Below are 26,607 nucleotides of genomic sequence, written 5' to 3' on the forward strand. Positions count from 1 at the left end.
AAAAAAAAAAAAAAAAAAAACTAAACAAAACAACAACAAGAACAAAAACCCCACAATGAAACATCACCACATATTCATTAGATGACTAAAATTTAAAAGACAAGACCAAGTGTTGACAAAGATGTGGAGCAGCTAGAACTTTCATACACTGTTGACAGGAATGCAAAATAGTAAGGCCACTTTGGTAAACATTTTGGCCATTTCTTATAAAGTTAAGCATATACTTAATGTAATTTTTAGCAATTCCACTTCTAAGTACTTACTCAAGAGAAGTGAAAATATATGTCCACAGAGACCTGGATGGGAATGTTTATAGAAGCTTTATTCATAATAACCAAAAACTTTGAGGCAACACAAATGCCCATCAGCTGGTGAATGGACAAACTATACTATGTCTGTACAATGCAATGCTACTCAGTTAAAAAAAAAAGGAGTGAACAAAATCATGGAGGACTATCGAAAACATTATGGTAAGTGAAAGAAGGCAGACACGAAAGTCTACATATTACATACTTCTACCTATACAACATTCTGACTACTTTAAATAAGGGGGTTCTGAGAAAAACAATCTAGTGGTGATATAGAGGTGGCCTGACTTGCAGAGATTTCCAAGGTGGGGTACCCGGTAGGAGGTTGGTTTGGTTATCCTGGCTTGACCTTATCGGGGGTAGGGTTGGGATTTGATTAGAGAAGGAGGTATGAACATAAGAGAATTGTACAGAGACCTGGCTTTTCATTCTGGCTTTGTTGGGTATAAACTATGTATTATTGGGCAAATTACTTCACCTCTATGAGCTTCAATTTTCTCATTAGTAAAATAAGGGTAAAAATCTGGTCCTGAGGAGAGTGAGAGGTAAGCTGAGCTTACAGTACTGACAAGTGACTAAAGCTGAGCTTTCAGCTCCCAGAACTAAAGTAGAACTCTATGTAGATTAATTTCCTTCCCAGTTGGTTTCTTCACCTTGACCCTCATTGACATGTGTCTTGCTCCTCCCCTCTACTTCACTTCTTTAGGAAATGTAGGCACAAACCTAAGCTGGGTCAGATGTGTCCCCTAGCCAACTTCTTCCCAGCACCAGTCCTCAGTGGGGTCTGTCTTTGGCATACTTTAGCCGTAACCATTTCATGCTTGGGCAAGTTAACTTCCTTTCCTTGGAATCTTCTTTAAAGTGAAGAGCTTGGGTCAGAGGATTGCTATGGGTACCAATTTCAGCTCGTTCATTCAAGGACTCCCACCCAGAAATGACAAATCAGCAGAGTTCAACAAGCAGTTGCATATGAAAGTTTGTGGGAGGAGGAAGATCCTCTAAGACCCTTGGGCCTGGGTCGGTGGTCCATTCCTCAGTGGAAAGAGGGCCTTAGGGAAGAGTGTATTGGGAGGAGAAAGATGATGAAGTCAAGGTGTTTTCTGTTCCCCCTACCTCCCTGCACAACCCCCTACCCAGTAAAGTTTTGTGTGGTGGGTGGGGGCACTGTCCTTTCTTGAAGGAAAATCATTTCTCAGGGTCTGGTGCCCGAATGTTCTTAGCCAGAGGTGCCAATCTCTGCTCTCCCCTGGCACATCAGGTTTATCAATAGCTTCCAATGAATAGTGACCTGTTGCCATATCCCAGCTTCTTCAAGGAATAATGTCTTATGACTTCTGTCAGGCTCAAATGCCAGAGCAATGAAAACAACAACAACAACAACAAGAAGAAGTAACTTCTCAGCTGCCTTCTTGGAGGAGTTGCACAATTGGGGTTGTTTTGCTGAGTGAGGAATCCAGCATGGACTTGCCTTCCTTGTCTGTATTCCTTGTGATGATTAAGATATTTCACATAAGAATAAACTGCCCATTCAGGAAGTGGTTCAGATCCTGGGACTCACCAGACACTGACAGGGTCTGCTTCCCTGGATTTCTTCCTGTCTTCCCTCTGGCCTCCAGGAGGCAATGCCTTGTCTCTGCAGTGGAAAATGAGGTGCCAGCCCTGACTTGTATGGCAGCGAGAGGCAAAGCACGATCAGCAGGCATAGGGCGTGGCTGGCAGCATGGGCCAGCAGCACCCACAGCGTGGGGGAAGAAATGGCAGAGCACCGCCGTCAGCCCCATAGCTTCCTCCTCCAAGGCAGATTCTTCCAGCAGGAGACTGAGTTGCCCCAGGGGAAAGAGCCAGCAAAGAGCCACTCGCTTCCCAGGCTGAGGGTGATTGATTTCAGGCAGAGATGCCCTTTTTCTTCAAGCTATGGCACACAGTAATTTCCCAGTTGTCCTGCTGCATCAACCTGAGTTCTAGCTAGTATTTTGTCTCTGTATTTTGTCTCTGATGGGAAAATATTTTGTAAAAAGACCAGTAGTCACACAGGCCTGGGACTGGATCATGGTTCTTTCCCTTAGATGAGTAACTTAGCTCTTGTGCCTCAGTTTCCCCATCTATAGGAGATTGGTAAACCCACCTCAAGGAGTCAGTGTGACAAGTGACTAAAGGAATGCAGAACATTCAGTGCAGTGTATGTATGTGGCGGATACACCATAATGATGATGATTTTTACAGTTGTTTTTAAGACCCTGCACATAGACAAGGATCTCATATCCCAGGCTGTTTTGGCTACACAAAAGTTTATTTTAGTATCACAGAAGTTCTCAAAGTGTAGTATGCTGACCAGCAGTATCTGGGAACTGGTTAGAAATGGAAATTCTCAGGCTTCACCTTGGATCTCCTAAATCAGAAACTCTGTAGGTGAGGCTCAGTAATTTGTTTCAATAAGCCCCCTAGGTGAGGTTAATGCACACTTGAGTTAAAAAACAACTGTGCTTTTTCTGTTGTTGCAAATTCAAGCTAAGAAAATTTAAAATGGTATCGCATAATATGTTAATTGGTCTCACTTCACGTACTAAATTCGAAATAATGCCAATCATTATGATTTGTATCATTTTAAAGCTGATGGGCTGAATGAATTTTGAACGATATTTATACTTTACCTACTTAGTAGTGTCTTTTTAGTTGATATCACTTCGAATGCTTTTGGTCACAGATAACAGAAGATTCTGACTCAAATTGGCTTAACTTTACCTACTTAGTAGTGTCTTTTTAGTTGATATCACTTCGAATGCTTTTGGTCACAGATAACAGAAGATTCTGACTCAAATTGGCTTAAGAAATAGGAAAACATATTAGTTAACATGATAGGAATTCCACAGGTGGGGGCATCTGGAAAACATTATCAGGGGGACTTGGCTGCTCTGTGATTCTCTCTGTTCTGTGTGCATCTCTGTGTTGGTTTATCCTGAGGATAGGGACCTTATGGCTGTAGCAGTTCTAGATATCACACCCAGACTTGACAGTGCTTCGAGAAAGAAGCCTATTCGTGTGACTCTTTAGGACCCAGGAAGCCTTTCCTATGAGATTCTGGAAGACTTCCACTCAAATCTTATTGGTTATCCCTAAATTACATGCCCACTTCTAAACCAGTGACTAGCAAGAAGGGAAGAACATAACTGGTTTATGTCAATCTCTTGTGGTTGCTATGGGTTGGATTGTTTTCTTCCACAAAATTCATATTGCAGGTCCTAACCCGCAGTACCTCAGAATGTGAGCTTCATCAGAAATAGACTAATTGCAGTTGTTATTAGTTAAGATGAGGTCATAATGAGGTAGGGTGGACCCCTAATCTACTGTGACTGGTGTCATTATACAGAGGGCAAATTCAGAGACTCACTCAGGGAGAACAGGGAACATGACGGCAGAGTTTGGGGTGATGCAGCAGAAGCCAAGGAATGACAAATCCCGGAAAGTAGCATGGAACAGATTTTCCCTCGCAGTCCTTAGAAGGAACCAATCCTGCCAACACCTTTATCTTGGACTTCTGTCTTCTAGAACTGTGAGACCACACAGTGCTATTGTTTAAGCCACCCACTTTGTGGTACTTTGTTATGACAACCCTAGCAAATTAATACTAGAGGGAAGAATTAGATGTTGGGGAATCCATCACCATGACCACTGCACCTGCCATTAGGTAGTGAATGTTGAATTAATATCTCTACTACAATGTATGTCTAAAATGTGAGAAAAGCAGCATCATGAAATAAAAGGTGCCCAGGCTTTGGAATCCAAAGATCTGGGTTTAAGCTATGCCCCTGGCTAGCTATGTGACTTTGAACCCTTTAACTGTGAAGTCCACCACTGAGCTATGAGATGGGATATCAATGATCAATTATTAACATAAAAGATTTCAAAGACATTTCCCTCCCTCAGTCCACCAATGAGAATACCCACCAATTTTCCACCTGCTTCAATTCTATCCCTACCTCAATTCCTCTCTACCCTGCCCCACACCAAGCAAGTTTGAAGTTGTTTCGGCAGAACTAATTGAGTAGAGAAGGACAAGAGAGTAGAAAAGAAAGAAGAAAGAGAGGAAGAACTTAGCCTCTAGGGAAGGAAGTCAGTCTGTAGAATAAAGATTTAAGAGAAGGAAGGGAGGAGATGAGGGGAGAAAATGTTGAGATGGCTGGGAGTAGAGAGAATTTTGAGGGCCTTTAGCTAGTGAAAGGCATCAGTGAGAGTGGGGTATACGAGATTTAGGAAGAAGAGAAAATAGATTTTCAAGGAGATTTGTTCGGGGTTATGGATTAGATCTCCCTATTACATTTTCAAAAAACTCCAATACATAGTGGAGTTTCTGAGCTTTGGATAGAGAATGAAGTTAGATTGCACATTTGCCCTTCAGGAGTACTTAATTAAAGAATTTAAACAATAAAAAAAAATTAAACCAGCTCCTGTCCTCTAGCCCCACCCTCACCCCTCACCCCAGCAGCTGCCAGTCAAGGAAAGGGGTACAACTTCATGCTATGAAGTTCAAAAAGTGGTGATCGAATAATAAAATGAAGTCTAGCTTGACTTACCATGACCCGTAAAAGTTTCCAGTAAGCTATTCTGATGGAAGAAGTTAAGTGAAAAAACTTCTGAGAATTCACATGACTATATCCTAATCTGGAGACAAAGGAACTGAGGTAAGACTGCCAGCTTAGATACAGGATATGTAGTCAAATTTGAATTTCAGATAAACAATGAGTAAGTATTTAGGGGATGCCTTATGCAACATTTGGGACATACCTATACTAAAATTTTTTTTGTTTTTCTGAAATTCAAATGTAACTGGGAGTCCTGGGATGAAGATGATGATAATATTGATGATGATGGCTAAATCTGGCAACAGCAGGTAATGAACAGGCATTCTGTAGAAAATTAAAAAAGAAAACAAAACAAAAAGCCTTAAATAAAAGCCCCTAACTATCCTAGAAAGGCCTCAGTAGGTATAGGTCTCACCAGTCCTCAGGTTCTTTTCTTGAGTGGAGGGACCCTTATCAGCCTCGGGGGAGCTGCCTGTGGACTTTATTAAAATCCCAGTAGAGAGAGAGGCAAAGTCCTTCAGGCTTCATGTCACTTACAAATGAGTTCTTCTCCTCCCTACTGCACCCTGAGGCTACAAAAAATTGGATAGACTTGAATTACCCCAGCCTCTAGAACTTGGAGAAGACAAACAGGATGGAGTCCATAAAGAAAGTTTTTTCAGAGCCACCTACATTATAATGAGCAAAATAAAAAGGTATATATCACAAATATGAAAGCAAGCAATATGTAGAAGGTAAGGAATAGATGAAGAACTCCCCCAAGGAATAGGAGAAAATCTCCTCTGGCCATTTTGAGGCAGCTGGTTTTTGTCCCGGTTTTTATGGCAATGAAAGAAAAAGAAAAGAAAGAAAAGGTCTTAGATTTTTGGTTAACTCACTGCTTTTGGGAATTAATGGTTAGGGAGATAATCAAGATATACAAGAAACAAACAGACAAAAACCATCTATTTTTAAGGATGTTTGTTCCACTGTTGTTTGTAATAGTTAGCAAAAATAATGTAAACAGTCAGGGATTGGTTGGTAATTTAAAAAGTGGAATACCACACGGTGTTGAAAAAAGAAGGAATTATACCTGCACTTTCTAATTCTGAGTGAGAATAATTAGGTTATGGAACAGCATGAAAGGGAAGACCCTCCTGAGGCTCTTCTGCACACCTATGATCACATGCTTATGTTCAGAAAAGTGCCCAACGGCGTGTCTGCCAAGATGTTACCAACGTTCTAATTTTTTGCCATTCTCTGCACTTCTCTGTATTGCATTGAAGTTTATCTTTTACATCAAATATGTATCACTTTTACTTAAAACAACAAAAATGCTTTGCCCTCTCTAAAAAAAAAGCAAAAAGCTTGTCTATCTGCCTTCCTTGAGCCAAGAGGCTTTTGAGGTACCTGAAGCACTGTGGGATGAGGAAGACCCAGAAGAAAGGAGACTGGGTTATGTTTGCTTCTTAGTGAGTGGCCAAACACTTTGCCTGTCCTTAGGACAGTTCTTCAGCCACGAGCCCTGAGGTCGTCTTAGGAACAGCTGCTTGGCCTGAAGCGACCTGTGGCCAGCTGGGAAGGCAGCCGATGGGACACTGGAGTTGTGGTAGTTGAAATGTTTTGAAAACCAGAATGGGGCCCTGAGAGTCAGCACCCAGCAGCTTATTGACCAGGCAGCCTTGGGGAATTGTCTCTCGTCCCTAGCCTTGATTCCCTTGTCCATAAAATGGAGTTAATGGAACATACATTATAGGGCCATGGTAGGGATCAGATAAAATAATATACGTTAAAGATAATAAATGTCAGTTCCCTACTCAAAGTTTTTCCATTGTGCTGTTAAAATTGGACTTTTATTTTATTGATGATTGGACCTTGGGTTGAGGGCAAATGTATTTGGAAATATTTGTGGCAGGATGAATGTCTTCTATGCCTTCCAATCTGTACACACCTAGCCTTCAGCATACTTCAGGATTTCACTACTGCTGGGAGGTTTAGGATTTTATTATTCGTTTCCAGAACTTGCTTTTCCATGTGCATTATCTTGTTTGATACGTGAGAAATAAGAGTATTTTACTGTAATTTCTATGAACAGAACATGATTAAACAGTTGTCAGAAAATCAGAACAAAAGAGAAGGCTTTGCACTCAAAAGGCTCGCAATCAGCAATAAAAGGTCAGAATGGTGTCTGTCATCTGAGATGGAGGGGGGTTTCCATTACCCACTCCCAGTGACAGACTGTTGGTTACCAGCTTTTCATCTCTGGATTTCAGCACAATTAAACAGCAGACTCAGTCTGCTGCCCCAGGCTGAAACACAAGTTGAGCACATGTGGTTACTTCTAGTTTATTCAGAGCAGCAATTTGAATTTAAAATAAGATGAGTTAACTAGTCCTCCATGCTCTTTTTGGAGGGACAGTCTGTCCTGAGTATGGTGGATACCTTCTCTCTAAAGTCAGTTTAACATAGGAACTCAGCAAAACTGAATTGCTCACCAGATTACAGTTTCAGAAGCAATGTTTACAACAAAAAATATTTTGTGGCAACTAGTATACCAAAGCAGTGAATTCAAAACCTGGATTCCAGTTCAGGCACCAAGCATGGATGCCACAGAATCCAGGATTAAATCAGAACAAATGAACAGGCAGTTTTGTCTCAGATGACAACACGTGTGCTTTTCACAGAGTTAATGTTGAAAAAAAGATGGCTATACAATAAACCCTAGACATATGCTTAGCCTGGGGCTTCAGAATTCAAAAACATAGGCAGAGCCGTGCCATAACTTTCCTAAGTCAGAGTCTCCTGATCAGGCAGATTTCCCCTCTGTTGGAGTGGGTGTGTGAGAGTACAGGTTTGATGTCTTGAAAGTCACAAGCATCCTCTGTATGAGAGGAGGGGAATGAACAAGGGCCTGTGTCTTGGGTTGAACAAAATTAGGTAGTGATGACGCTGGTGAATCAATAGCCACAAAACTGTCCAGCATTGAGGCCAAACTCTTCATGATTTTGGTCATCGGTAACCATGACATTAGTAACATAGCCCATCGTGAGTGTGACTGTGTGTATGTGTGTGTGCGCCTGCGTGTATACACATTCAGTGGAATGAGAACAGAAATAAGACATTTTGAACAATTACCCAATTAGCTGTCCTACAATTACGGGAATGTGACATTCAGTTAAAAATGCAAGGATCATTTTACGTTAAATTGCTCATTTTGAAAGCATCCTCCTGGCTCAGTCGCCATGCCAACTGGTTTGTAAAGTGGTGCCCATTGCTTCTGAGAGGCAGGACACAATAGTATCTCTCATACCATGCCTGAGCCAGCTTTCTTATTTAGCAGAGTTGAAAGTAGGGAGGGAAACGGTTGTGGTTGGGAGCTGGGGGCTCAGCCAGATTCCCCTTTCAGTGATTTCTCAGGCGTGAGGATGGCCTGCCTTGGCCGCTGCATCTGAGGAAATATTGCAGGGGAGAGGCAGGGCAGGGCTGGGAGACCACCTGAGCAGGATGTCACTGTGCAGTCCGTTAGAGGTCTCTTTTTACGGCAGAGTGATGGACGGCAAAAAATGAAAGACAAGTGAATAGGAGCAAAACGGCAGGTTCCAGAAAGTCAGCAGCATCACTGATTGGGGTCCAGCTGGATGCTCGCCAATAATTCCTCCTGGCATCCAGAAAGCCACGATGGGGGCAAAACCTAAAAACCGTTCGCCCTCTTCTTTGTTTTCAAGTGCCTCTTCTCATGGTCTGACCTGCTCACCCACCCAGAGCCCATCTCCAGGGCATATAAGAACCTCAGTTTTCTTTGGCATCATTCCCTCCTGGCCTCATGCCCACACATTGCCCACCCATAAAGAGAACACAAGCCTGAATATAGTGGAGCCCACTATTCCCACATGTATCATTTTCACATCCTGGAGCTCAGAAAAAAGGAGCTGAGTAGAATCAGGATTTCAAAGGACACTGGGCCTCTGCTTCTGACTTGGGGGCAGCTCAGATCTCAGAGCCTGGAGAGGGCTCTGCATCCTGTGAATGCTTAACAAACGAAAGCTTACCTGACATGGAATTCCTGAGAAAGCCTCATTAGTCAACGCTCTTCCCTCCTGCACTGTGAAATGTAGTGCTAGTAACAGTCCTATTAACAGTAGGACATTAACCAGCACTTGCATAAAGCAAGGGGGGCTTTCCGATCTGTGTTTATTGCAGGCTCTGCTGCTCCACAGCTGGGAAATGTGGACAGGTTCTTGGGTGTTCTGAGCATCAGAGAGCTGCTGATGTAAAATGGGAATAAAAACGGTACCTACCCCACTGAGTTATTGTGAGGACTAAATGAGCAAATGCATGGGAGGGGTCTAGCTCTGTGCCTGACACACAGTAAGTACTCAAAAATGGTTACCTTTATTACTATATATGTACTTTCAAAACATGACTCGGTGTCAAAGCTGAGACTCCTAGAGAGGATCCATAGCCCCTCAGCCCTGCACACAGATCCTGGGCCCTGGATACTGAGACATAGGCCAGATGGGATACGATTCAACCTCCACATGACCACCAGTGGGGCTTTCTCAAAAGGGACCTTGGAATTCGGGCAATAGATATGACACCCAAAGGAGCGGGGGAAGGTCTGGGGATTAGGGTTGGGCAAACAGTGTTGAGGTTCCAGCTCCGCTGTTAGCCACCTGGACCAGGGAAAATCAAATTAACCTTTTTGTGCCTTGGTTTCCTCATCAGTCATTGAGATTTTGATACTACCTTTCCATCCTGGTTCTTATAAAGATTATATAAGATAACAAATATGAAAGTGCCATAACAAGTGACAGACACTTCATAAATGTAAGATGGTTCTTTTAGTTACCCTGAACCCAGTGCAGTGCTTCATAATGTCTCCCGGTTTGGAAAGCATGCGAACCCGAGAGAGGGCAGCATGGCTTTCAGTGTGGTGGCTATTTTCCTTAGACCTCATTGTCATTGGAAAGGGGTCAGGAATGCAAGAGAGGAAAATCTGAATTTGAGTCCCAGCTTCCCCCATCACTAAGTAATCTTAGCAAGTCTCTTCTCTGGCTTCTCACAGAGGGGAGTAGGGTCAGATGACCACTGAGGCTTTCATGGCTTTAGTTCTGTGACTTTTATTGAACTCCTTATCCCTCTAGCCAGAGATAACCAGGTTCCCCTCATAGTCCTGACTTAAAACATTTTTTTAAAAAGCTTTATTGAGGTATAATTGGCAGACGATAAACTGAGGACTCCCACTTCTGGCCAAGGTGGAGTATCAGGGGCAAGAGTCTTGACCCTGTAGGTCTTCCAGGGCCTCATGTTTTAGAGAAAATGGAGCTGCTTCCTGGCTGATGCCTTTACAGCCCCCAGAACCTCATCCTGATTAGGGAAAGCAGCACTGTTTTTTCTAATTATCCTGACATTTCTGACAAGGCCATTGTTCTTTAATCCTAAAAAGATTTGAAATCATTCTAATCCGGCTGGGCTCATGTCACACGACACTGGCTTCCGGGGTTTCCATGAGCTAGAAATGCATTAACATTCCCCAAAGGTCACAATGGGGCTAAGAAAGGGCCTCCAGGTCTGTGATATGAGAGAGAAAGAACTTTGAGAGAGTGATCTTTAAAAAATTGTAACAAAATATTTGGAACCCTGACTCTTTTTGCAAAGAAGCAGGTTTTGTCCAGCTCTTCTAGGCTCCCTGAAAGTCACTACGACCCAGGGGGAGTGGAATGAGCCAAACAGTGGCAACACCCAAAGCCCTTCGAGGCGGAAATCTCGTAGACAGCTGCAACTGTCCGGAAGTCTCTTAAGATGAGGTAAGATTAATCCTATTCTTGGATTATAAGGCCAGGAAAAAAAAAAAAAAAAGACTTTTAAACTAATGTATTCCAGGAAGTCATCAGCCATGTGATCAATCACTCTGTGTCCACTGAAAATAATGTTATCAAAGAATAATCAACAACCCAGGAAAAGTCTCCACAATACCAGCTTCTCATCCTCTGCAATAGTGACATTTGGGGCTGTCCTGCATGTTGTAGGATGTTTAGCAGCATCCCTGGCCTTTACCTACTAGATGCCAGTAGCACCCCACCCCCAGTTTTGACAACTGAAAATGTCTCCAGACATTGCTGAATGTCCTCTGGGGGGCAAAATGGTCCCTGGTTGAGAACCACTGCACAAGAGCAATATGGTCCCATTTTGGTTTGAAACAAGAGAGTGATGATAGACTATTGTTTTAGCCACAATTTATTGGGTGACTGTTACATGCCAGGCACTGTGTAGAGCATGTTACAAGTAGAATATCATTCCTCTGTGGCTAGTGGATTACAGGGAACTCTCTTATTTTAACGAGAAATACATAAACCATTGACTTTGGGTCTTCCAATTTCTCCAGTTAATTTGCAGGTTCTCCCTCTGCCTGCCACCCCACCCAGCAAGGAGGAGAGGAACTGCTGAGTAGGGAAGAGATGAGTCTTGGCCCTGTCACTTCTTAGGGGTGTGGTTTTGTACTACCTGCTCACCATGTTTGAACTTTACTCTTCTTGTTTATAAAATGAGGACAATGACACCTGCAAGACTGTGAGGTTTAAAAACAAAATCTGTGTTGAGAGGTTAACTTGCCTCTTTTACTTTCCAATGATTTCCTCAATGCCTGGCCACTGGGGCTGGTTCATACTAGATGATCAATAAATGCTCCTTGAATGAGTACGTGGATGAAAGAAATGTCTGGCATCTATCACAGGCGCTGGCACTGACATGTGCTTGATAAATGGGCTGGCTAACTGTGAGTGTTGCTGACGGGCAAAGGACAGAGACACCAGGAAGGAGAACAGGACACAAGGGCTGCCTCAGCCCTTGGGGAGTTTCTGACCCGGGAGGATGGGAACAGCAATTAACAATAGTTACAGATCATTAAATAATTGCAAGTGTGAGGCACACTGTAAAGAGGAAGCTCAGAGTCCCTGTGTGCTCACACTCACACCTGGCCACAGATAGGTGACACCCCTGGCTCGCTTAGGCCAGGGGGTCTGCAACGAGGCAAAGGACCTGGGCTCTTGAGAAGTTTTAAGTCTGAAAACATTGCTTTTTAAGCTTAAAACAATGAACCTTAATAAAAGTAACCACTTCCATTGAGCTTTGAAACACTTAATAGGAGTTAAAAGTAATTAGGCTAATAAAATAGTCTTTTGTTCCAATTCAATAAGTGCTTTCTCTTATTAACTTCATTGTCCTTTAAGATTTGGATTAAGGTTTGTCTGCATTTGGAAAAGGTCACATTTGCCCAAAGACTGATGGATGATAACAGTAAGGCAGCCCCTTGCACAGGGAGAGGCCAGCAAGAGCCTGGGCTCCATGAAACTGCATTTCAACTCCAACCCTGATGTCCTGCCTGTCTCCTGGGCATTTTTATCTTACACTGCTAAGCATCAGTCTCGTTTGTACAGTGAGACTCATATCACTGTGTAAGGCTGTATTGAGGACTCAGAGAGATCATGTATGCCTGTAAAGTACCTGGCATGCCTCAGGGTACAAGGAGGGAGGTGTTAGCTGTGATGGCCCCTTCCCTTCTTCCCTTTACTTCAGAGGTGACCTTTCCAAATCACATTTAGTCCTTAAACCTCAGGTCAGGCGATAGTGCTGATGGGAAACCTTACCACTCAGGTTCAGCTGCAAGCCACTCCTCTGGGCTCCTACAGCCAGCCTCCTGCATGCTCCCTCTCATGCATCCTTGTGATGGGCTGACCAGGAGCTTCCTGAGGACAGGGGTTGGGGCCACTTGCCTGTGTGCTTCTCCATGCCTGTTTGCTGTCAGATGCCTTTCTCTCCCTTCTGCTTTCTGCTCTGCACTGCCCGGAACTACATTTTCCAGGATCCCCAGGCAGTGGCAGGCTTCTGGCTAGTTTCTACCAAGGGGAGCACTGATGGGAGATGAAAAAGTGGGAATAAAGGAGAAGCCAGGATGCTCCTCTGTCTCTTCTTCCCTCTTCTCTTTCAGGGGTTTTTGGTAGTGGCTGTGTCTCCCTGATAGCTCCTTTTTTTTTTTTTTTTTTTTTTTTTTTTTTTTTTTTTTTTTTTTGAGACGGAGTCTCGCTCTGTCGCCCAGGCTGGAGTGCAGTGGCCGGATCCTGATAGCTCCTCTGTATGATCCAGTCCGGCCTGGCAGCCCTGGCTTCTGGGTTCTGAAAACACCACGTTCCTCCTTGTGTCCCTCTATCTAGTAATTGGCAGCTTTCTGATGTTGTTAAGTTCTGACTTGCTTCACCATCTCCTATTTGGCTCCTCAGCTTTCCATCTTCTGTGTAACCTGTTCCCTGTACTAAATTCCTCTGTGTGAAATGCCTAGCATGGTTTCTGTTTCTGTGGTGGGACTCAGACACATACATTCTGTGTTCCTAACCTCTGACACAGCACCTGACCCATGATAGGATCTTAGGAAGCTCTTTTTTGGCTGAGTAGGCTTCCCGTTGTAATATTCCCCAAAGGTGGGATTTTGTTCGTCTTTTACAGGCTTTCCTCTGGCCCTCCCTTGCTTTCTGTAGCTTTAGCAAGCCAGAAGCATGAGGAGCAATTACAGTGAGCACCAGCCCCAGAAAAGTAGTGATCAAATGTTTAAAGTTCTTGAAAATTCTGTCTAGTCCATTTCTATTTAATTTTCTTAAGCCCCAGATTCTAATTGTATCTGTCTACAGGGATCTGTAATCAGGGAGCCAAAATTAAATTTCCCCAATCCCTGCCCTTCTAACCAATCACAAATCATGAATGAAAAGAGCAGATTTAAGTGGAAGACTCAGCTCCAGGAGGCCAGTCCTTCTGTCAGCTCTGTTAGGCTCTGCACAGAGGTGGGACCTACCTCTCCCCACCACTCCGCTCCAGGAAGGGAAAATGCAAACAAGTGACTTTCGATGACCACCTGTCTGCAGTGGCATTGGTCTCAAAGGAGACCTAAAGTGAATGCTAATTTCAGAAAAATAAAGTTTGGGGATATGGTTTGGATGTTTGTCCCCACCACCCCCACCCCATCAATTTCATGTTGAAGCGTGATTCCCAATGTTGGATGTAGGGTCTGGTGGGAGGTGATTGGATCATGGGGATGGATTCATTATGAATGGTTTAGCGCCATCCCCTTGGTGATAAGTGAGTTCTCACTTGGTTAGTTTTTGTGAGATCTGGTTGGTTAAAAGAGCCCAGAACCTCCCCCTGACTCTTTCTTGCTCCCCTTCTCACCATGTGACATCACTGGCTCCCCCTTTGCCTTGAGCAATGATTATAAGCTGCCTGAGGCCCTTATTGGAGGCAGATGCCGGAGCCATACTTGTACAGCCTGCAGAACTGTGAGACAATTAAACCTCTTTTCTTTATAAATTGCCCAGTCTCAGGTACTTATAGCAATGCAAAAACTGTCTAACACACTTGGTTTCAAATGATTGGGAAGAAATGGAATTAGAGGTCTCTGAAGATGCCAGGCGTCTGGAGATTGCTGGGGGAAGGATTGCCCTGTCCCTGCCCGGGGTTGCCTCCTGTGTGGAGGGCCTTAGTACTCTGGAGACAGAACCCCTGGGTTCAGATTCTGGCTCTGCTACTTACCAAATATGGGGCTTTGGCTGAGTATTTCACCTGGTCTAAATGGGCACCTACATCCTAGTCCTGGAAAGAGCTCAAATAAGGACAGAGGAGGTGCTTAACAAAGGATTACTCCTACAACCTGGATCTATGCCTTGCCTTGAAGACCACTTGAGGGCCCAGAATGAGCCTCCTGTGGGTGCACTAGCTCTGCTTTAATTGCCTAGTTGTTCTAAAATGAATCTTCCTGTGCTTTGGAGAGAAAAACAACAGAGGCTACAAAAAGCCCCTGGGGTGTGTCTCAGTTGCTATTGCTCTGACTGTGGTCTGTGAACCCTGGGTAGTCAAGACATAGCTCCCATCTGCTCCTCTTTTCAGTCCTTGCTGGTGAGGAGCAGGTGTTCTTGCCAAGCTTCTCTTCTCTCTCTCCCCTCTTCTTACTTGTTCCAGTCTTTCTCCCTCCTCTTCCCTCTCCTCTTCTTTCTTCTCCCTTTGCCTTATCCTCTTCCCTGCTTTCCTCTTTCCCATTCTTTCCTCCTCCTCTGCTCTTTTCTCCTTTCTCTTTCTCTCTTCTCTCCCTTCCTCTTCCCTCTATCATTCCTCTACCTTCCTCTTCACTTCCCTTTCCTCCTACCCTTTCCTCTCCTTTCCCATCTTCTCTCCTCCTCTACCCCTTCATCCCTTCCTCTTCACCTCTCCCCTGTTTCCTTTCCTATCCCCACAACATTCTCTCTTCTCCTCCTTCCTCCTTTCTCTTCTCCCTCATTCTCCCCTCCCATCCCTTCTCTTGCTCCCCTTATCCCTTGTGACATCATCATCTCCCAGCCTTAAAACTGGCAGTCACTGCTTCATCCGCTCTGGCCCCAGCCAAGACCTTCCTCCCTTTTCAGCCAGCAGCAGCAGCTGGACTCTTGAAGGGGGTAACAATTAGCCATTGGAGGGTGGCAGTGGTTGAGGGAGACAGAGCATGCTGGCCTTTGCAGTCATTGCTCTGTCACCTCATGTACAACAGGCTTAACCCAACACGTGATTTTCCCTTTGGCATCCCCCTCTCCCTCTACCACTGCTGAGCTGTGTTGTGTGTATTTGTCCTCCCCCGTCCCCGCACCCACAACCATCTTTATGCCCTCATCTCCTTTGTGAGCTTTGTGTAGCCCTGCCTAGTGTGGCAGCTCCTTAAAGCACCTCTCTTATTCTTCCCTTCCTTCCTGTGACCACTCCCTATCCCTCATATGGGACCTTCACTGCTTCTCCCCTGAAATACTTGATCTTGGGTTCCTCTCCCCACCTTCATCTGTCCTGTCAACAATGACTGCAGTGCATTCCTGGTTCATGTCCTCCTAGGGACAAAAAGGAGTGACATCTTTCCTCCCCACCACACTCCTAGAACAAAAGATAGGTTAACAAGAGAAAAGCATAACACATTTATTTAATCAAACTTTTATGTGATATGGGAGACTTCAAAAATGTAGACCCCAAGACCCAGGGGAAACTTTGTATGCTTAGGTTTGATGATGAAGAGTAGATAGCCATGTACTCTTTTTGTATTGGACAAAAAGGGTATAATCCAGTAGTAATAGACTGAATGGGAAAACCCAGCAAGGCCTGTCTGCTCAGGTTCTTCTTGGCCTCTCTTTTGTAGCATTTCTTCCTTCTGGGTATGATGCAGGACCCCTCCGGAATGAGGGTCTTATGATCTAATATCAGATAAGGGTAGGTCAGAGAATTTCTTTATGGCCACCTTCTAGACAGAAAGGGGGAGATGAGAGTAGTATTTCCAGGGTTCATGGCTTGCTTTGGGGGAGAAGGGTTCCAGTTTTTATGACTCACCTAGGGGACAAGGAATTATGTTTCTGTGACTTTCTTTGGGGGAGAAATGAAGGGTGAGAGTTAGGAAGCAGGAAGTCAAAGAGACCATGGTTCTGAGGTTGATTCTGAGGTCTTCCAATATCCTTTAGTTCAAAGTACTCAGCACACCAAAGTGCCATACTTTGGGGTATCATTTTCTGAGCCGCAGAATCCCAGATACATCACTCTCCTGAGAAGATCTGGCTCTTATGGTGCACTGACTGAGACCAAACAAGTGTTCATGACCTACCCAAACCTGAGAGAACAGCCCCCCAGATCCTGGTCCTCCTGCCTTCCACCATGGGCAAGAACCCCCACCCCACCTCTCCCCAACCCTCCTTGCCTTTTTCTGCCTCGTGCCTTTGCTTGTGCTGGTTCCTTCTCCACCTGTTCCCATCACCCTGTTCCCATCACCCACTGCCATTATCCAGGGGCTAAACATCTCCCCTATTATGAAGCTGCTCTAGAGAGGGTGATGTCGCTTCTCTTACAAGACTCACTGGACACAGTCAGGGGCCCTAATACTGCATCAGCAGAAAGATGTGTGTGTGGTTCACATGACCTTTGACCACTGACTTTACTCACCTATGGAGGTGGACTTGGGCTTTTGCTTAAGTATGTGGGTGTGCGTATGTGGGTAAATATGTTTAAAAAGATCATGCTTTGGATGAATGAGGCAGGGTTTACCAGTGTACTTGCTAACACCTGCAGAGGGCTCGCCTGGGGAGCTTGAAACAGTACAGATTCCAGACCCCTGTCCCTGACCTCAGAACCAGATTAGAGGAACAGGGGAAGGGGGCAGGAATTTGTGTTTTTAATAAGTCCTTCTGTTTGATCTTCACCTTTGGAAATGACTACAGTAAGTGATCTCAGTATTAAAACTCTTAGAAAGCAAAGAGTTTTCATGAAGGAAATCATCACATCATCATATATGTATTAATATCGACAAATATATGGGATTGGGGAGGAGAATCTGTGTATAGGGAGAGAATTGACTATTGTTTCAGGCACTGTACAACAGGGTCTTATTCAATCCTTATGACTCCCTATGCAGCAGGTTCTATAATGCTCACTTTACAGATGAGAAAGGGGAGGCTCAGAGAGGGGAAGTAACTGCTGCATAGTCACACAGCTGGAGAGTGACAAGATCCATGTTCAAACCAAGGGCTGATGCCAAAGTCCAAGCTTGAGCCACCCTGCAATGCTGCCCATTTGTGAGCCTGGATTTTTTTTTTTTTTTTTTTAACTTTCAAGGACAGGTTTTCTTTAACTTTCAAGAACAGGCCCCACTGGTTAAGAGCTAACCCCAATGTCTCTCATGATACTCCCTAGAGGTGGGGTTTTGAGGTTCCAAGAGTGCTTCCCACTGGCCTGCCCTGTCCTCAGTATAAGCCCCAGATGGGTCTTAAAAGTTAATCTTTTCTACTCTACTCCCGACTAGGCTTGTTGGTGCTGGAGTGAAGCATTCCTGCCATGGTTTGGTTCTCAAACAGGCTGAGGGACCAGAAATATGAGAGGCAACTTGACTTATCCTATCCACAGTGAGTGCTGGAATGAAAAGAAGGCTCTGGCCCAAAACAGATGCCCAGGCTTTTCAATGGGCCCTAAAACTGTACTACTTTGAGTTCAGATGCATCTTCTTTGAAAAAGAATTTATCAGTAGAATGAATACAGCCACTACGAGTCTTTCATACTATATGTAAACTAATTCATTCAGTTACTTTTCATTTGTGGAAAAAATGTACTGAGACTATTCCACTTGGAAAATGAGAGTTTTAAAGTATATTGCTGCCATGTATAATTGAAAAAGTGGTGTGCACATATTGGGAATGAGTTCATTGCTTCCAAAGCACCCTGTGGATGTGGAACTCTTCTGGGTGAAGGGGATTCCACGGTTTCAGACTGGATGTCTTTGCTGGAGGACTTGTCAGAGCTTTAAAAATGCTAATTCTCATTATGAATTTCTAGGAAGGGGATATAGTTCTCCAAATTTATTTGACCATAAACCTTTTCATGGAATCTTAGGGACTAATATCTCCTAGAATACACTTTGCAAAACCCAGGATCAAAAATCATTAATAAATACTAACCCCTTACCTGCACGGAATACTTTACAGTGAGTCCCCAGTGGGCTTCAGACACAACCTCATTCAATAGGGTTTTCTTGAGGGACAGATGAGAGGTCATTTGAGCCTGTGGTGAGCAAGGGCAAGCCTGGCAGGAGTGATAGGAGTGGGGATGGGCTCTTGGGGAAGCTCTAGGAAGGTGGGGACAAAGGGTCCACTTCATCGGTACCTCTACTTGGTTCCCTGTCTGCCCCAGGAGAGGGGGTCTGCACTTCCTCAGGAAGCTCCCCTTTCTCCCCAGCACCTCTCACTGACTTGACCAAAAAGGCCATGCATGTGAGAGAACCCTGCCTCCTCTGTTCTCCCAGCCAACATGAGGCTCCAGCCAGGTACTTTTCTGGCTTTCTTGCTGCAGGAACATGGCATGATTGTTTGGGAGCACAGCTTGCCAGGAGGCCCATGGCATGATGGCTTGATCAAAGGGCTTGAACCAAGGCTGGCCCTGGGCCACATGGCTGGATTGTAGCCTTTCTATCCATTCCCCTAATCCCATTTAGGATGTTCAGAATCAATGAAAAGATCTGATCGTTCAAATCATACCGAAGTGTGCTAACACCGTGTGCTACCCCTCTGGGGATAAACCTGCCTTACAAAGGGAATGCTTGCCTCATGGTGGGACAGAAGGATGAAGGATGTGCCTTTTACCTGCAGGACCCCATGAACTTAGGACCCCGTGAATGATCCACCACAAATCTGTCTGCATTAACCACTCTGTCCTTCCAGGTGCGCTATTCCATCTGTGTACCCAGCAGCAAAATACAATTCTGCTCAGAATAATGAACGTAATGTTCTGAAGGCACCAGAAGGTTGTGGAAGTATTGACCTATCTATTTAGCATCTGCTCACCAGTACCTCTGAGACTGTGGAGGGGGTAACTCAGCAGAAGGACCAGGGCTAACAGGGACTGAATCCTTACCACATACCAGGGCCCATTGCAAGCACATTGCATGTTTTAAATTGCTTAATCCTCACAGTGGCCCAGTGGAGGAGATGATAGTTTTATCTCTTCTCCATATCATGGTAGAGGAAAATGAGGACAGAGAGGCTAAATGACAGGCCCATGGTCACCCAGCTAAGAAGTGAAGGGGCAGGACTTGAACTCAGGCCTCCTGGCCCCAGAGCTGGTGGCACCTGGCATGTGGCAGTAGTTGAGAAGCTACACTAAGCCTGAGTAGATGTGTGGTTAGTGACCCCCTCTGTAGCACAGGGCTGATGGACAGAGGGCTGGCTTGGGCCAAGAGCAGCTGGCACTGCAGATCTGTTGCAATAACTCTGCCCAGGCTGCTCAGGGCAAGGTGCAGACTGGGAGGCATATGTATCCTAAAATAGAACTTTGGAGAAATAATGTGCTATCCAAAGGAATGAGTCTCAAATGAGGATGTTCAAGAATCAGTAGCAGATGCTGTGTTGGCCACAGAATGTTTCTAGGTAAAATACCCTCCTCCCCACCTGCCATGTCCCCCACAAACCAACAAACAAGCTAAGAAAAAAGAAACAAAATAAAATAAACTAAAACAAATTAATAAACATGCAAAAACCACACAGACAGTCATCTCTTCTGTCTGTGGGTAAAACTGACAGCTCTAGAAATAAATGGAGATCGATAAAAAGGGTTTCACAATATGGGAGTAATTTTTGTTTTTCCATTTAATGCTAGGTTTTAAAGGAGGAGAATATGTCTATCACTGTTACATACGCATTCTCTGTAAAACCCATCCAGATGCCTTAATGGGGCTCTGTTAAGAGTGGGAAGGTCTCCACAGCTGCTTCTCAAAGCCAGTAGACACTCAGTGTGGGCAGTGGGGAGCTCGTGCTTGGCAGGCCTCCCGCGTTGCTATCACTTCTTTTTGAACACTTGACGGCACACCTGGTTGCCACAGGTCAGCTCCTGCAACGTCAGAAAGTGGGTGAGGGGCTAACAAGCCAGGCCTTTCTTCTGCCCAGCTCTCAGCCCCCTTGGTATCTGGGGGTGGGAGGTTGGAATAAAGAGGACACTTAGGCTTTCTGGGCAAAGTGCATCTCACAGACCCAATCAGCAGGCACACCCTGCACGTAGCAGTAATTTGATTTTGACCCTTGAATGGAGCTTGAACAACTATAAAAATGAAAAATGCAAAGAAATGACCCTCTTGGGCAGGATTTCTCCTACTCCCATGATTAAAGTAACATGGCCTAATTTATAAAAGGCAGCGAAGCCATGAGGAAGGAAAGGACCTAGTGCGGAGAAGTGTTTGGAAGGTAAGGGCCTGAAAAGATGCTGGCCGGTGAGCTGCCCCTCTAACCTGGCTTTCTGGCCTCTGGTGATTAGAATAGTGGCTGGTGGTGGCACAGGTACCTGCAGGGTGTGAGGTGCAGAAGGGCTTTCCCAGGCTTGCCTTTGCAGCCAACAAGGTCCTGTTTTTCATCCAGATCGAGGGAGCCCCAGGCCTTATTTGACCCTCACTCATCCTCGAAGGAGGAGGGAAAAACATGAGTGTGGGAAGGACCACCACAATCATTGCAGTTGACTATGAATCCATTGTCTAAGCCACAGGGACCACTGGGGATTGTATTACAATTAGAAAAATCCATCATCCAAACCAGTGCAGGTAGGGAAAGCCATCAGTGGAAAACACGATGAATGCCTCCCATATATCATGAGGTGACATTGCCCTCAAAATAAAGATCTCAGGTGAAGCAAGGCTGGCTGTGAAGGGCGCTGTGGCTACCTGAATACTGACATTGGAGCCAGGTACCTGCCTGATTCCAAAGTGAGTGAATTAATGAATGAAGAGCCATTCGCTGAATGGGCCATTCATTTACAAATGAGCGAAAAAGGATGAAGGAGTGAAAGATTTTTCGCCATTTGAATGCTGAACCCAAAAAGTGCCTTGAAGATTGAAGAATGAAAAATTAAGCTGTCTCAACAGGTATAAGATATTTAAGGATATCAGTTATTCCTACTGCTCTGTTCTAGTACCAAATTAACCTAAAATATTTTGGGGTCAGGAGGACATATCTTATGGAGAGAGGTCAATGCCTGTGGCAGTTCCCAGGCAGAGTGGGTCCCATCTCCTCCCTACCCCACTCCCTCTCCCAGGCTCCCATCATTATGAGAAAGCCCTGTCCCACCCTCCTCCAGGGCATCTAAATTCTGTGGCTCACATTTCTCCCCAGCTGGTCTTTAGCAGGTTCCCTGTATTTCTCCTTGGATCTCTGCTTCCTAACTCAGCATTCCGAACTTTCTTTGGAATTGCAGCTGTTCACAGAAACAGCCATATAGATTTCTTCCTGGAGTCCCCCGAGCCAGATGGGAATGGCTTCCTGACTATATGACCACATGCATTTGGCTGGAGCTTGCGGTAGGAGTGCAGGGCCATTTTTCTTGTCAAAGCGCCTGGCTAGGTGACCACGGTAGTGTGTGTAAGCACAATGGAGAGGAGCTGAGCAGACCCCAGTACTTACAAGGTACAGCTTGTCCCCCTCAATCCACTGCTTCCAGCTGCGGTTCTCCTTCTCCCCCTTTTGCACACACACAAGGACATCACCTTCCCAGGTGACCAGTGACTGTAAAGACAGATTCCCAAGCAAATCAAACATAAGGTCTTGAGGGACTGAACACATCTAAACCTGCAGCTGCAATTCCTGCAGCCATTTCAGGGTCCTGCTTGCTCAAAGGGCAGAACCCTCAGCCTCAGGGAGCCAAGATCTTTCCAATGTCATTTTCCACATACACGCTCCATTCCAGCCAAGCCAGCTTATCTTGGCTTGCTCCGTTTTCTTTTAAGGAATTCAACTCTTCCATTTTTCCTTATGGTAAAGATAGCATTTCAAATCAGTGGGAAGAAGATGATAAATTTCACTATATAATGATGTAAAATTTCTGGAAGGGGAAAATACCTTAAAGTCAACAGAGAAACAAAAAACTGAGGGAACATGATAACATATCAGATTTGATTTCCTTATATATATAAAGGGCTCCTGTAAATCAATAAGAAAAATGTCATTAACTTAATCGTTCATGTTAACAAAGAACAGGAACCAACAGCTTACCAGGGGGAAAGAGCCCTAGCACATGGCTTCTAAACATAAGAAAAAGATATTCAGCCTCACACATTATAAGACAAACGCAAATGAAGACTTTGTTTTTCAGATACAATTCGTCATATGGTCAAAGATCGAAGAGTTTGATAATACACTAAATTGGAGGGAGAGTAGAGAAGCAGGCACTCTCTCTTACAGCACATGGGGATATAAATTGGTATAAATCTCTTTGGAGGGCAATTTTATATCACCTTTCAAAATATAAAATTGCATATACTTTTTGATCTGGAAATTCTGCTTCTGGGAATTTTCCTTCAGGAATCATACTGTGAGAACTGCCCACTGTGGGACAGCAATAAAGGCAGGGGAGCTCCCTAAATAATCAGGGAGTTGCCCAGATGGCTCCAGTACTGCCTTCTTATCCAGAACCAGATGGGTGGACCTTCTCCTGGTTCTTGGGTTCCTCCCAGCAGCAATGCCAACTGGTTAATAGCACAGGGGCAGCAGCAGACCATGTGCTGAACAGCCAGGCCACAGTGGCCAGCAGGTTGGAGAAGCCGCAGGCCTGCTGAATCCCAAGAGTGCTCAAACCCCTGTGTACATATTTACAAACTATTTACCCTTCAAATTTCTCCTCCTTCTGTTTCCCACTTTTACCCCTCCTAATACCTGCTATAATCTGTACTACCCCTACGTGGTCCTACAGGGCCGACCACTTCTGTGCCCAAATTAGGCATGCCCTTCCTAAAATGATTACATCATTCCCATCTGAAGAATGGTTCTGTGTCTGTGCTGTTCTTCAGGATGACCCTGATGCTAGCTGATTTTCTTCCAAGTATGTGCAAACTACATTATGCCTCTGTGAACAATATTATGCTAGGGACCAGATGTTTACTGTTCTTGGTATCTTGTAAACCCAGTTGGTGATAAACTGACCTGTGTTTTTTTCCCCAGTGTCCTTGTACATTTGGGCCTGTTTTTTTTGTGCAAATGTGTTTTCTACAGATTGTTAAATCTACCTATTTCTAAAATAATATTTGACCTTGACCATATTATATACTTTATGTACAATTTTATTCCTCCTCATTTTACTCCCCAGTGCATCACAGCATTGTTTGTTACAGCAAACGACTAGAAGCTTCGTAAATTCTGTCAGTGGGTGGCTAGTTAAATATGGTATGGTTCATCCCTGCTATGCAGTCATTGAAATAATATAGCCGTAGTGTATGGTTTAAGTAGAAAAAGCAAGGAGCAGAGTCAAATGCATAAAGCAGGGAGGGGGGAGTATGTATGCATGCATGTGTTTGTACATGTTTCCTGCAAGGAAGTAAAAGAAACCCTTAATAGTGATTGTCCCTGAGGAGAGAACTGAGTGGCTGGGGGTTAGGAAAGAAAGAAAATGTTACCTTTTACTTTTTGATTTTTTCCAACCATCTGCATATATTCATATTCCCAAAGCTAATTTGAAAATAAAATTCTACATGTTTTCTAAAGGAAAAAAAGGTCTCCTCCTCCTTTAGGACCATCCTAAGCCTCACATCTTTAAAGGTCTTGGAGAAGCTCACTTCATAGGTTGCCTTCCTTGCTCTTCTGCGAATAAGATGTTGTCTGGAATAATAATTTGCTTTTTCTTATGATGAGCCTTGGACTCTGAGTTTTCCTCTAAACAGATGAGAAAGGACTCATGTCTTCAATTTGGGCAAGGACGGTGTCGTCTGTCCTCCTCACTCCCAGATTGCCTCACACATGATAGACATCAAACACATGTTGGTTGAATTGATGCCTGTCTCCCCCAGTAGACAGTAAGCTCCATGAAAGAAGATGCTGTATCTGCTGTTCATTTCTGCAACACCAGCCTCAGCACAGTGACCAGCATTGTTGAATGAATCTCTGTTTGTTGAAACATAATCTTGAAGTAAATCCATTTGCCTCCTTGCCTTAGTTTCTATGGTCCTACCAGAGTGCACACACGTCCATCAATATGGACACTGTATGGTCATTGTTCATTTAGTTGTCTGTCTTCCTAAGGAGGCTTGCAATTCCTGAAAGCAGGAGAGGGCATCTAATTCATCATTTTATCACTAGCTACTGACTTAGCCCTGGCATGTAGTAGGGGCTTAGCAAATTTTGTGGAAGGAAGGAAGAAGGAAGGAGAAAAATGTTAGTGCATGGGGCTTGTCCTAATATTTTATTTTAATAACTCATATTGGACAGCAAGATTAAAAGTTGTTCTGACCCTAAAGTAAATTGGTTACCAATAAATTATGGTAATACTTACAATATTATAGCCTTATTCCTATAGAAAAATAATAAGAAGCAGAAAGAAGAGAATAGTTAAATGAACAAAAATTTCTCAATTTAATTTGCTTTTAGTTGGTGCCCTTCTTCCCTGCATCAAAAAAGATTTTAAAAAGGGGCTCAATTGCCTTAAAAGATCCTCAGGTTGAGGAGATGGATACAAGCGAGGAAAGCCCTTGGTTCTCAGCTAGGGGATAAAGGAGTACATTCCAAGGGCAGATAACTGTACACAGAATTAAAGAAGAAACCTGGGCTCCCACCATGCTTTCCACTATCACAGTTTCCAAAGCTAACATTGCTTAAAACAGCCCTTTATGATAAATTAGATACAGGCACTGTATCAATGTTAAACTTATAGAAGCTGATAAGTATATTGCAGTTTTACGAGAGAATATCTTAATTCTTAGGAAATACATACTGAACTATTTAGGACTAAGGCATCTGATTGTTCAGAAAAAAATATTTGTATATTAGAGAGAAAGCATGTGCGAATGATAAAGCAAAGGGGCAAAATGTAATGTGGTAACTCTTGGTAAAGGGTATACAGGTGTTCTTTGTTATATTCTTGTAACTTTTCTGTAAGTTTGAATTACTCGCCAACACTTTTTTTTTTTTTAAAGGAAAATGACAGCTCTTTAAGAGCATTGAAGGACAGTACTCACATGCTCAACCCTTCTCAGTGCACTTTACCTCACTTAAGAGTTCTTTGGTTTGCCTCCAGGGCCCCTCCTCTGGCAGCTCCTGTCTGCCACTCCTCTTCTGGGGGCTTCCATCTTCTTCTGCCATCAGAATGGCATTATTGGCTCTAACCGCCATTGTCTATCCCTGCTTTTCCCTGACCTTACCATCTGCCCCAATTTCAATTACTTATTTCATTATTGAGATATAATTCACAAAATATAAAATTTACCCTTTTAAGATACACAATTAAGTAGCTTTTATTCCGCAAGGTTGCATAACCATCACTGTATCTAAATCCAGGTGATTTTCTTCCTGCCCCAAAAGGAACCCCTATGTATTAGCAGTCACCGTTCATTTCCTCTGTCCCCTGTCTCTGGGCAACCACTTTCTCTCTCTATGAATTTGCCTATTCTAGATGTCTCATGTACATCACACAATACATGGCCTTTTGTGTGGGGCTTCTCTTGCTTAGCACATTTTCCAGGTTCATCCAGGTTGTAGCGTGAGTCTGTCCTTCATCCTTTCTCATGGCTGCATATACTCCACAATCCATTCCATGGCTATCAATTACTTATTTTAAATTTAATTTTATTTTGGGGTAGCTTGTGTAGTTTTGAAAGGGGCTGTAACTTCTCTTAGAAATCAGCCAGGATAGGAAGTTGGGAATACATGGAACACACAGGAAGGAAAGAGGGGGGTCCCTGACTCCTCAGAGGAGAACTGACTCTGTGATCAATGTGGTTTCATTGCTTCTGCCCTGGGCTGGCATAGAACTGGGCACTACAGGGCACAACATCTACCTCTCCTCCACACTGCCGAGTGGGGAGATTCCAGAGGGCTTGTAAGGGTGACCACGTAGCTGAGATGTGGAGCCCTGGAAAACAATAGCATGAGGAGTTGCACACACGCTCTCACACTCACACACGTGTGTAGGTGTTCACTCAGGCATGCCACCAAGTGTGGACAACAGAAATTAATCAGAGAGGCCAGGCATGGGGGCTCACGCCTGTAACCCCAGCACTCTGGAAGGCCGAGGCAGGTGGATCACTTGAGGTCAGGAGTTCGCGACAAGCCTGACCAACATGGCGAAACCCCGTCTCTAATATATATATATAAAATTAGCCAGACATGGTGGCGCACACCTGTAATCCCAGCAACTTGGGAGGCTGAGGCAGGAGAATTGCTTGAACCTGGGAGGTGGAGGTTGAGGTG

General features: G+C 44.2%; 1 protein-coding gene and 1 long non-coding RNA gene across 3 annotated transcripts in view; one reads left to right on the forward strand and one right to left on the reverse strand.

Annotated features, from left to right (window-relative positions):
- The window catches only part of LOC105552777, a 57,336-nt gene extending 45,772 nt beyond the window's left edge, over positions 1 to 11,564 (forward strand). Inside the window, exon 4 of one of the 2 annotated variants that reach the window (XR_001008068.1) lies at positions 11,253 to 11,563. This is a non-coding gene — a long non-coding RNA (uncharacterized LOC105552777). Of the gene's footprint in view, positions 1 to 11,252 lie in introns of both variants that reach the window. The other variant, XR_001008069.1, reaches the window with a different exon arrangement.
- An 8,436-nt stretch (positions 11,565 to 20,000) lies between these two features.
- RBP2 (retinol binding protein 2, cellular) overlaps positions 20,001 to 26,607 on the reverse strand; it is a 28,063-nt gene continuing 21,456 nt past the window's right edge. The window contains exons 5-6 of the mRNA XM_011998539.1: positions 21,838 to 21,939; positions 20,001 to 20,281 (exon numbers count right to left, since the gene is read on the reverse strand). Of these exons, the coding sequence (XP_011853929.1) occupies positions 20,231 to 20,281; positions 21,838 to 21,939 (153 nt within the window). The 3' untranslated portion in view covers positions 20,001 to 20,230. The remainder of the gene's footprint in view (positions 20,282 to 21,837; positions 21,940 to 26,607) is intronic.

This window comes from Mandrillus leucophaeus, unplaced genomic scaffold, assembly GCF_000951045.1.
Source record: "Mandrillus leucophaeus isolate KB7577 unplaced genomic scaffold, Mleu.le_1.0 Scaffold573, whole genome shotgun sequence".
Lineage (NCBI taxonomy): Eukaryota > Metazoa > Chordata > Mammalia > Primates > Cercopithecidae > Mandrillus > Mandrillus leucophaeus.